This window comes from Melanaphis sacchari, unplaced genomic scaffold (assembly GCF_002803265.2).
Source record: "Melanaphis sacchari strain LSU unplaced genomic scaffold, SCAv2.0 Contig42_pilon_pilon, whole genome shotgun sequence".
Classification (NCBI taxonomy): domain Eukaryota; kingdom Metazoa; phylum Arthropoda; class Insecta; order Hemiptera; family Aphididae; genus Melanaphis; species Melanaphis sacchari.
Genome location: NW_020271275.1, coordinates 1,821,334 through 1,834,157, shown reverse-complemented (window position 1 = coordinate 1,834,157; position 12,824 = coordinate 1,821,334). Strand labels below are relative to the sequence as shown.

The window sequence follows — 12,824 nt, the reverse complement described above, 5'->3', positions numbered from 1 at the left end:
AAAACTTTTGTTATAATTTTTAATGCAACATAGATGTATAAAAGAAGCTCATAATAAGTTTAAGAACACTTAAATAAAAATGTGAAGTAAGTGAAAATGACAATATAATCAGACTAATTAAATTAAGGACCAAACTTTTGAAATATAAATCAGTCTTTCCCAAAATATTGAAAAATATTGGTCTACAATTAACATATTCCTTTTATAAGTACTCAAAGTATTTCTGTATTACATACTATTTATTATTTATTAAACTTTCTTTAAGCTTAAAATATGATTTGAGCCGTTCTATCGCATATTCCTGAAAAAATAAAAATAATATGTATTATGGTAAGTGTTAAGAGGATGTCAACACACTGTTCGTTTTCTCTTTCTAGCCCATCTAAAATATAGACTTAGCACATTCGTATAAAATCTTTTTTTTTTAATTTTGCAATTATCAAGTAAAATCACTCATAGTCATAATTAATTTACAAAATGTATTTTTATTTCTTAAATCAAATAATAATGTGATATAAAACTAATAAAATTATGTTAATCTTTCAAAAATATTATTCTCTATAATTTTTATAAGAGAGAACTTTATTTTAAGATTACTTAAACATCACAAAAATCCCATCAATTTTACATGAATGTGTTTTATCAATACTACATAAGAGTTAGAGAGAGAAAACATGTTGTGTAAATATCTTTTTAAGAAATAATTTTAAAAAATTAACTAAAGTTTTGACTAAAAATAAAATGAGCTATAAATGGTTATAAATAATAAAATAATTTTATTCATTTATTTTTATTCATTTAAAAGAAAAATACAAATTAAATGTAAAAATATTCACCCTATATCCAAAAGTAATTTTAGACATTTTACTATTGACAATGCTCCAAACACCCCAGAATAAATGTGATGCCAAAATAAAGTGATTTACTTCATTAAGTAACAATTCTATTGATTCTTTATTTTCCGTACATTGAGAATACCGCTTTAAGAACTCAATCTATAATAATCAATAACAATTAAATAAAAATTGGTTAGTAAATTAATTTTAAAAAATCACTATTTACTTGTTGGTCTTTTGTTGGAAACAATTCTCTGTTAACTGAGTAATGTGGATAAATGGGATTTGTGTAATCATAAGTCCATTCTATAAAGTGGTTAGCAATATCAAAACCACGATAATTGTATGCACAATATTCATAATCAATAAGACATAATGATCGACAGTTAGGGTCATTTTCCTTCATTAAAATATTGCCCTCTTGAAGATCATTGTGACAAAATACAACAGGCGACCTCAATTTCGACAAATGTTTTCTATAATTGAAATAATAATCATTATTCAAATATTTTTAACATAAGATTTAAGTTAAATAAAATATGGGTTAAATTCGTACTTAAGCCAGCGGGCTTCATCACAGAGATTAGTGGATAGTATCTGATCAAGCTCCATGTTGTCTCGTAACCAGTTAATATCTTTAATTGGTTGTTGTAACCATCTGTCCATGGTTTCCCATAACCATGTTGAATCTTTATTGATTGGAATGTTGAGCTGATGTAATTCAGCCATTTTTTCTGCAATCATAAGGCTTAATTTTGGATCGCTCAACTCTTCAGATTTCAATGATCGAGCCTGTAAGATGTCATAGATACACAATATATATAATTTACTTTATATAATAACTTAATTCCAAACGAATGTCGTTTTTAACACTAGTTGACTTCTGAATGAAGTATTGGACGTTTTATTAATTTGTGTACTTGTTCTAAATCTAGGACAAAAATACATTAAATTTGAATAAAACATCTTATACATTAAAGTTAATGTCTCTAAATATTCCTAGCAAGTGCTTAATGTACTCAAAGCTTAACTTACTGATCAGCTATGACTATCATCATAATTTGTATACTGTTGGACTTGACCCATGAGTCTGAAATTTATGCCCAACATTTAGAACAATAGCAACATATCCAAAAGCCGTTGGAATATGTTATGTCAACGTCATTCAAGCATGTTGATAATATTGTATATAGGTATATTTGCATTTTTTTTCATTTAAAACCCAAGGACGAGAACTGGTAAAATGACAGCAGTGGGCCTAAATTTTTAAATAGCCTACATTGAATGAAATGTTTTATTTATATCTATAGCCAAATGGCAAGGAGCCACAAAAAAAAAATAAAAAAATGACTATCACTTAAAATTTATCTCAGTATTCAGTAACATTAGATGATTCAAAGGTTAGGTTATTAAAAGTATATATATATAAATATATTGTATATATATTATTGTAATTGTAGATAGCAAAATCAATTAAATCAATTTTTCAAAGATTTTTGTTTTATAACTTAATTTCAAAAATTAGTTATTAATTGAAACAAAATAATGGTATTGGTGTAAAATAAATACATATGTGCATAGGTACAATAATTATAATAAAAATTTGTTTTTAACATTTTTTGTAATAAATCAATCATACTATATTATATTATTGTAATATGTGCATTTAATGTATCTACATCTAAGATTAGAAAAAATAAGCATAAATTGTAGCTAATACAAAAATTCAGATGATAATAATAAAAAAATATTATTAAGATAAATTTTATTTATCATGTTTTTGAAACAAAATATTATCATTATTCATTTATTTTAATTACAATTTATTATCACATGCATAATTTTTACAAGTTACGCGTAATTACGTTGGTTTTTGTATAAAAGGAATTGAGTATATTAAGTCTTTACAAAGATTTAACCTTTACAACAACAATGGCGTAATCTAATAATTTAAAGTAAAAATAATAATATTTAATATTAATTAAAAACATTCACATATTCGATTGTGTATGTATATTATTAATGTTTTATACACATTTGCTAGATTAGGCACTTATGAGTTAAACATCAAAAGAACGTTATGTGGTTTAAAGGTAGATTTAACTTAGAAAAAAAATAAACTTGGCTGTATTTTATTGGTTGTTACTCTCATTTATACGTTTAATTGACATTATTTTTTTTTTCATGGCAAAATAAACATTTTATTCACTTCATATTAAATTAACTAGTTCGATTAAACAAAATTACATGGTGACTACAAAATGCATTAGCGAAGGTGAACGAGCTTACCGGAATGTATTCTTCGAGACGACCTCCGGGGAATATTCCATGCAATTTAGGCCCTAAACCACGCTCTGACAGCAATGTGAATATTACAGACTCTGTAATTATATTTTCAATAGCATTCTCGCCGTGTGTTTGCCCATATAACCTCATCAATACATCCCGAGGTTCGGCATTACCTTTAAGTAATGTCACCTGATACAGCCAATTACTCAATCCACCACTGTAAAAACAAAAACTCTTTTTTTATATGAATTATAATTATGTATTCTATAGATACGATAACATTAGAAAGCATATTGATGAAAGAAAAAAGAAAATTTATGATTTTTGGTGCATAGTCATTTAACTATACACTGTTAGGTAAAGTTAACTTTTAAAATAACAATTTAAATGTTATAAATATTGTGAATATTTAGAGGTAGACCCATAGAATATCGTGATAAAGTTTTTTAAACGATTTTTTTTACATAATCATTAATTATGTAAATTATACAAGTTTGATTTACGGAACGAAAAGCAGTCTGCTTAAAATTTCAATTTACCTAATTATCATACAGAGGTATTAGGTAAGTACTATAAATTAAAAAAGTTTGGTTTCCTGATAAAATAGCAAATATTCGAAAATATTTTAGGAATGAAAACAGTGTAAAAAATTGAAATTTTCAACATCAAGAAAATTATTTTTACTTTAATTATTTTACTTTAAATGTTTTTCTACTGCTATTTAGTCACATAACTAATGTTGCTTTTATTCATATAATTAACTATATACTGTGTGTGAAATAAATTAATAATAATTTATTCAAAATTTTTAAATAGGTATAAGTTTTAAAATATAAAAATTTAAAATCATACAATACATTTTAGATGAATATTGTTGGGCTTCAATGCAAGTTCAAATAAAACAATTTTAAAAATTATACAGAAGAAGCGGAATAGTATCACTGTAATCTCATCAGCAAATATTGTAAGTAAAGTCATCATTGATTTCTGATTTCTGATTTTTACGAGTCTGTAATATTATTGTTAATCAATAATATTATGATATTAATTTATCGGATTTAAATTACAATAAAAGCACATTGAGCCTCGTTTACACGGTTATATTTGATGACCGTTTAAGATAACCAATAATGAATGAAAAACAAATTATAGTAACATAAAATCATCAAAAATTAAAATCCATATTGAACGATGAACGAAGTTAAGCAGTATTAATGTTGAACTTTTGTTTACTGTGAATGAGTGAATGATAGATCCAAAACACTAATGTAAGCTACATAAACACGACTTATATTTTATACCTAATGTAACAATACTTGTTAAAAAAATTATTAAAATATTAACATGTACCATTGTATACACAATTATACTATATGGCTTGTTAGACAATAATGATTTATATTTTATAATTTATCTTTTTTTTTTTTTTTACGCCAAAATATATATTTAAATTTTATAATATATGCACAACGCATATTTGTTTGTCACCTGGCGCCTAATAGCTTTAATACGCCAAATACATATACGTGGTTGACTCCAAAACACACACGTCTTCTGTTATTGCGTCTCAGACAAATCGTGGTCTCCTGTGAATCAATATTATATGTATATATACATTTTTATATTATATATAATATACTAACACGTGACTGAAGAAAGAATGAAACCTCGTAAAATTCCACCGCCACCGGTTATTTAATACTGCGTCACACTAACCCACAGTAGTGCAACCCTTCCCCCATTCAGTCACTAAGCAACGAATTTGGTTTGTATAACTATAATACTATACGACGAACTTCACAAAATAATATTATGACTGCATTACTTGGACCAAACATTTACGTCAGAATAAGCATCATTGTATTCAACAATATAACAATATTATGTATTATTATTTTCATTATTCAAACGAAATTTATATTAACATAAAAGTACATAAAATTGCTAATAAAAACAGAAAATAAATATAAAACATTACTGCGAATGGTAGGGCAAAGAGTTTAAATTTTGATTATTATATAATAACTTGCTTGAGTACACCAAGTTATAAGAAAAATATTTGAAATTTTAAAAGCTCAAAATAAAAATTAATCTATGTACGTATACAGTATACACATATATTATATTATGATAAATAGTCCATAAAATTAGGAGGAATAGAGTATATTTAATATACGTTAGCTAATAAAATACAGGAAAATTAGTAATTTTTAGTTTAATAATTTACATTATTATTTATAACTAGTAAATTCATAGAACCTTAGTATTATTTTTCTGAGAAATGTAATTATTATATTTTTATTACCGATTTTTTTTTTTTTTTAATAGAAAATATGCATTTTATATTTTTTAAATTTATCATATATTAGTATATTACAGTACACAAACATATTACTATTTACTACCGTTTATCATACACTTTCTATGTTGATCATGTTTTTGTGTTTTATTTTTCATAGAAAATATGGTCTAGAGTAGTCCACATTCTGCAATTTAATATCAAATTGAATTCTTTGATGATTATAGCATTACTAACATTTATGATTGACAAAAACCATAGATAATAAAGAATTATTATTTATTATCTATGACAAAAATCGTTACCTAATTCGCTTTACGCATATGTCCTTAACTGTAATTTTCTTCCAAGATCCAGGTAAGTAACTTCTGCAAAGTCTAGTCGCCATTTCAAACATGTCGTTGTATTGTGTAAGACCCTAAACAAAAAAATCACATTATGTAATTATTATTTAATAGTATTAAAGAAAATACATACACAATATACATATCTTATATTAATGAGAAAGAATGGTATAACAGCCAACAAGTAGGTACATACAAGTATGTATTTTATCATATTAAATGTTGTAAATAAATAAAAGAATATCAATTCATCTATAGAATAACTATTTAATTAAATATATTCAGTATAATTTTTCAATAAAATAAATTATGCAGGACGTGATTCATAGGTAGAAACTAAGATAAGAAAAATAGTTCAAAGGCTATTTTACAGTGTGTTCACTAACAAATAAAACAACTTATAGGTATACATTATAGTTTATAATATTATAGCAAACGCTTAAAAGGAAACATGAAAACAAAATTTAAAGTTATTTGTTTTTGTCCCAAAGTATAATTAAATGCATATCCAATACCGATTATATTAAGTAGATTGTAGATACCCGTACTATGTTAATTTTATTAATTTGCAAGAAACAATAATTATTATCACGTTTTTCTTTATGCATAATACGTACATTATTTCGAATAATTTATTGTATTGGCGAAAAACATTAATTATAAGCAGTTAATTCATATTCAATTTTCAATCCATTTTCTTAACTACAGTTGATTTGGATGAAAGTATTAAGTTTTTTATTGCTTTAAAAATAGACTATAAACAAAATATTTAAAAAAAGTATGAACCTTGGTAAAACTGTATAGTTAAAAATCGAATACTTTAAAAATAACCTTGATATTTCGAAGAAAATATTCTTTGGAGTTGGTTTCTAGTAACGAATTGGATTTAGTTGGTAATTTGGAGGGTCAAAAGTTAAATATTTTCAGTATTTTTCCAAAAAATCAATATTTGACAAAACTTTATTAAATTAATGTAAATCTACAATGATTAATTTTAATAAGTACTTGAAGTGTTTATAACATTTCTATATCAAAATTTTAAGTATAAATTAGGACAAAAATAGATTTTAAATGAAGAATAACAATTTTAGTTATTTTGTTATAATTTAAAACATGTTATTGTTGATATTTAAAAAATTGAAACAGTTGAAATTTTTAACCTACCAGTATATATTATTTTATTTTATAAAACACAGTGTTTTAATCAAAAATTAGTTCAACCTACTATACTACCAATGGTAAAATAATTTTTTGAACAGGCAATATATATATATATATCATCTAATATAATAAGTAATAGAAACTAATCGTTTTTAATGTGCAAAGATTTATGATTAAATTCAAATTTAACTGGAATTTTAACCTTAAGAATTAAACAAAATTTTGCAATAGGCAATATTACTTATTTATAACCAAAGTAAAAGAACTTCGGGATTTTTTGTGATTAAGAAAAAACTCCGGTAAGTACCATAATTTACGTAATTTGATATCAAACTATATACAAATTATTTTACAGTACTATTTTAATTTTTAAACAATATTTTAGCTAGAGATTATACATTGATTTAAGAATTATAAAAATTACTTACCTAAGAAATGATCGCTAATGTAAATTAGAGAAGGACATTGGAAAAAATTAGCTTTTTGCTTTATCGCATAACTTGCGACTTGCGAGTAAAATTACAATTTAAATATTAAAAATAATTTTTATTAGCATATCAAATCAAATATGTCTATTGCTATTATATAATAAAAAACTAATCAAAATAGTCTGTTCTCTTTTAGTACATCTATATTTAACAATAATTAATATTTTATCGCTGAGTCAATACTTAAACAATATACGCATGGGTATCTCTACACATAACGTATTAAACGCCGGGAATATCTAATAAAGAATATCATCAATATTATATTAAGTTAAGAAATTATAAAATCAAAAATAAAAGAAAGTCAATCTCAAGTAAACTTGACAACAAATTCAAATTTATTTTTAAAATTCTTATCACTTTATTATATCAATCGGTATGTTGGAAATAAAATACGTCTTTAATCATAAGTTGCGCGCATATTAAACAAAGACAGAAAATCACTGCTTTCCCTTATACAAAATTAATAAAATATGTTTGTTTTGCTTACTTAAAAACATAAACATGTTGATTATTTTTATGACGTGTTTAATATAGACGTATCAACATGCAAAAACAGACTACATTATAAATACTTTTTATGTTATTCGCATATTGAAATTTTAAAATAAACAAAAAAAGTTTATTATTTTAAAACGAATACAAATTTTTGAAACGACTAATTCACAAGGAAGTAATTCATCAATTAATTTTATATTGACCTAGGTAATAGTTATTCAAAATACAATGGCCTTGCGATCAGTATTAACTGTTTTACAATACGAAGGGCTTGCCAGACATTAAATGTACTACCTATGTACATTATATTATATCTATATTAAAGGGCGTGCCAACAATATTGTTAATTTTGTGTACTTCAATATTATTTAATATAAACTCTAAAAACAAATAAAATAAACATAAATATAATTTTACAAGTATTCAGAGTTAAAATACATATTTAGATGTTGATGACAAATGATAAACAAATAAAAATATCTCATTTTTATATTTTAACCTATTTGTGTTAGAAAGTTAAGAATATCTGATTTGCCTTAGTTAAAAAAATCGTTTTATAATAGGGACATTTTTATCTTAACTATTTTTAATTTACGGTGTTAATATAATAAATTGTATTTTTATCGTCATTATAACTGGGTAGGAGCTTAATTCATTTTTATTCGATGTGAAAACAGTCAGAGGTGTATTTTCGATTTTGGCGCCCTTTTTTTCTACTAAAAAAAAATTATCAGGGAGGGGGGATCTGATCAATTTTTACACATCGGTGATTTATCTAAAAAAAAAAAGAGTCAATAGATAAAAAAGCTTAGCCCAATAATATCTTATTTTTTTTTTATAATATTTTTCTAGCGCAATACTCCCTTTACAATTTGGTGCCCGATAACAATTGCCCCCTTTTTCCCCCACCCAAATACGCCCCTGAAAACAGCTACAAATATTAACCCTACTTAAAACACTCGTAATATTCTAGTCGTTTCCTGCTGCGTAAAACAAATTCTATGCAGTTTTAACATTATAACATTATTCATTAATTTTTTAATCAATAAAAATACATTTTAAACGATAAAACCGATGACTCATTACCGATGAGTGACAAGCAATGACAAATACCAATAATACCATATGAATATTTTATCGATGTTTCCATTTAAACTTGCCTTGATCGATGAAGACTTGAGTTCTCCAATTGTTTATAGCAATAATAATAAAGTATTAACTTATTACATATATATTTTAAGTTATAACTTAGAAAATTACAAGAAAAATAATATATTATTATACATCGCACAAAATCAATAAATAGATATTTCGACTTCCGCAAGGCTATCAACCGAAAATATAGGTCACCGCCTCGCTTAATAATCGTATCTAACTTTCACGCGCATTCGTCGACCATTGGCGGGGAAAATTTTCGATTTTTTTCGTCGTCGAGAGTCCCAAATTTTTCATTAATGTCTCTGATGATCAAAAATAGGTAATCGTCTGTAGATAGGATGAATGACCTAACCTGACGACGCCGGTAACGGGTGAAAAAAAATTAACACAAATCAACCGGAACATGGAAAAGAATTAAAACGCGAGTGACGAGATGACGTTTTGGATTTGAAGCTGGAGTTCAGGACAATACGGCGCCGGTCGCGCCGGCGCGCTGCTCAGAGCCGGAGGTTCTCAAAATTCACCTCGGCGGCTCGGCGCTTACACTAGACGCCTTTACCCTAACGACGCCGTACCCACACGTTGATCATTATCAATTATTATCGTCCGTCGTCGTTGTCGTAGTCATCGTTATTATCGTTATCGTTATCGCTGTTATCGTTATTACCTGTTTGTCGGCACCGTTAACACCCATTTTGCCGACAACCACTTTGTACAAGCGGACGGCCACGGCGATGACGAAATTCTTGGTCTTGACGATGTTCATCCGCCGGACGAACGGACTTACGTTAGACACGAGTCGCTTCGCGTCGAACATGAAACGTGCACGTGTCGTGTATTGCAGCCTGGCGGGCGGCCAACGAGATCGGATCGGACTCCTCGGTCCTAAAATAATTACCACCGTCCGCAGGTACAACGGATGCTACGGACAGTACAATATAACGCCCGGTTTTGCCAAAACGTCGACGTCGGATTTAGCGCACGCGTGTGTGAATACAAAAAAAATGATGACGACACAACCGTGTTCGTTTTGTGTAAAACGAAAAATAGACGAAAAAAATTTCTAGAATATTAATTAACGAACAGTCATTAAACTTTAATAAGCAGTTGCGTTGGACGGGAGACGGTGCGATAACGACGGACGACCGTTGCGATAAGCGGCTGGAACGAAATTGATGAAATGAACTACCAAGTTATGCTCGTGTAGGTACGTTTATATTGTAGTGCGCGCGGTCTGCAATACACAGCAGCAGCAGCTGTCTGCATATCCAGTTTGCGGTGATGCGGCCGAGGGTGGCGGTGGTGTTCGTGCGTACGATGGCCGGCGGTGTGGACGCGGGCGGCCCTGGCGCGTACGCAAGGAATCTGCGTGCCGTTTATTGAGACACGTAGGACGTGCGTGCGCAGCGCGACCGGGCCGTGCGGCCAGCGGCGCGTTTAGAGCATGTCAGTACACTTGTTTTCTCTAGCCCACGCGTAACATTGACAAAATACGGCCGCGAATCAAAATGCATTTGCGCAGAATCTTTTTTTCTTTTTTTTTTTTTTTTGTTGATATTTTTGAGTATAATCACCCACGACAAAAATCATAGAAAATAATATTTTTGAGCATGTGATTTGTCTAGCTATTGTCTCAAAACAATTTTAAACATTGTTTAAATTTATAATTTTTTTTTTTTTAATTTTCAAAGTTAAATATCAAGTCAAATAATAATAAAATATAAAATCGATATGTTAAGCCCTTAAAAATATTATCCTCAGTAAGTTTTGTAATATGTGTTTTTACTCTATGATTATTCAAAAAAATGATTCGATTCTGTGCAAATGCGTTTTGTCTGTGTTACGCGTGGGTCAAAGAGAGAACATTAACATTGCGTTGACATCCTCTTAAGAACACGTCACACCGGCGATGCCTCTGTTAAACCGTCCATCCGTCCCTAAAGTATATAATATTAATACACTATAAATTAAAGGGCTCGAAACAACGACCAGATAAATCGACTTTTTACAATTGTTCTGGACTAATAAAACGTATTTAATTTTATGATTAATCAATTCAAAAATGATAAGATACAACAAAGTTACAAGATACAACTAACATGTTGATTATCAACATGGCGATAAATAATACTATAGACTTAAAATGTAGTCAAATTTTTATTATCTTGGAATAAAATTAGTTCAAAGTTATGGGTCCAGTGGGTTTATCTGGTTGTTGCACCAAAATGTATGTAATTTTATCTAATATCTTACACAATAATTCATGAAAAAGTGAATTTCAGAAAAATGTGGATTTACCTAATTATTGTTCCAAACCCTTAAATTACAATTATACGTGGAATGTATAAGTAGTAGCCGGTAGGGATGAATTTGAAAAACAAGCTCGCGTCCAATAAAATTATCAATTTTTTAATTGATATAAATGTATTCTTGATGTAGATAATGTTTTATAGATCCTTATTATTTTTTAAATGACAGCATATATGTTTTTTTATTTCATATTATGAAACAGAATTTTATAATATTTTTGAAAAATGAATATTCAAATTTTTATTTTTATAAAATGTATTTAAATATAATATTGATAAATGATAATTAGAAGAAAATAAAATTGGTAGAAAAATGCATTATTTTTAACTTTTTAATAAACATACAAATTTCTAAACAGAAAGTTTGAATTCAGTGCTAATTAATTCAATTTTCAATCTTCTATTTTGCTTTTTTCTGTTTTTATTTTATTTTTTATTTTTATGTTTTTGGATATTTTATAATATCCACCAATTAAAAATTGTTATGCATATTTTATGAATAATTGTTTAATTTTCATCTTATAAATATTTTATATGGCATTCTATAACATAAACATGTTACTCTTAATTCGTAATATTTTTACTTTAAAATATTTTATACTTAGATAGATTTTTAAATATTTTTAATTTATTAACTATTATTTTATTATATACTAAAGCATTTTATATTATTATTTTTGAAATTGTAATGCATTATCTTTTGAAGTTTTAGTGCATTTTATTCTAAATTTTTTGAAATTAAAAGTCTTTCTTTATTATACATTTATAATGTATTAAATTCATATTTGTTATAACTATAAATAAGTTATTGCTATTATCAGTTGGACTCATAAGCGTAAATAAGCTTTTAAGTTTTAATGGAATTTAGAGGCTCGCTTAAAACAATTCCTTATTAAATGACCTTTATGTATATATACTAAATTTTCTCACAAAAATAAAATCACTATTAAAAAAACTCCGGTTAACATAGAGCCAACAAGATCACCTTGTTAAATTGACGATATTTGTATTAGTTTGATAGTATTATACATGTGTATAATAAATTAATTCAAAAAATTAATTTTAAGGTATCTTTGATATACATTAAAGATAAATTTATGTATCATATAAATTAATATGACAGAAGTAATATATAATTCTACTTTATTTACTTACTATTTTCCATCTTTTTCCATTGTAACAATTTATTTATAAATATTATACAATATAATACGTATGCCAATGATAAAAGGCTAAGATCTAAATTCCCTAATAATTATCAAAAAATGATCAAAAATGACTTTTTACTACTTTAATACCCTTAAAAATAATCTAAAATTATAAAATATAACCAATTCAAAAGTACATATTTATATATTTCAGGAAGTTTTATAATTTTAAATTAAACAAATTTGATCAAAAATTTAAAATGACTTATCAGTAATTAGTGATTATTTTTGTTG

The 12,824-nt window shown here is 26.6% G+C and overlaps 1 protein-coding gene across 3 annotated transcripts; it reads right to left on the bottom strand.

Annotated features, from left to right (window-relative positions):
• LOC112597558 (choline/ethanolamine kinase) lies at positions 1-10,298 on the bottom strand. Of its 3 annotated transcripts, none has more exons than XM_025343658.1 (7): positions 5,902-5,992; positions 5,730-5,842; positions 3,126-3,342; positions 1,393-1,628; positions 1,063-1,312; positions 837-995; positions 1-301 (listed from the first exon to the last, which is right to left on the bottom strand). In XM_025343658.1, exons 1-7 carry the CDS (start codon positions 5,980-5,982, stop codon positions 236-238), a joined length of 1,122 nt encoding a protein of 373 aa, XP_025199443.1. In that variant the 5' UTR covers positions 5,983-5,992; the 3' UTR covers positions 1-235. The 3 variants fall into 3 exon arrangements, with proteins under 3 accessions (XP_025199443.1, XP_025199442.1, XP_025199444.1); XM_025343657.1 differs by lacking the exon at positions 5,902-5,992 and adding an exon at positions 9,741-10,298 and having other exon boundaries at positions 3-301; XM_025343659.1 differs by lacking the exon at positions 5,902-5,992 and adding an exon at positions 9,076-9,167 and having other exon boundaries at positions 3-301.
• Positions 10,299-12,824: the final 2,526 nt, after the last annotated feature.

What these genes read in the sequence shown, in the direction of transcription:
- LOC112597558 (XM_025343657.1), bottom strand. Translation starts at nt 9,890, where the DNA reads ATGTTCGACGCGAAGCGACTCGTGTCTAACGTAAGTCCGTTCGTCCGG. An exon ending in GATGAAGCCCGCTGGCTTAA is followed by an intron (nt 1,313 to 1,392) that starts GTACGAATTTAA and finishes TTTCAATTATAG; the next exon opens with AAAACATTTGTCGAAATTGA. An exon ending in AAATTACTTTTGGATATAGG is followed by an intron (nt 302 to 836) that starts GTGAATATTTTT and finishes TTATTTTTTCAG; the next exon opens with GAATATGCGATAGAACGGCT.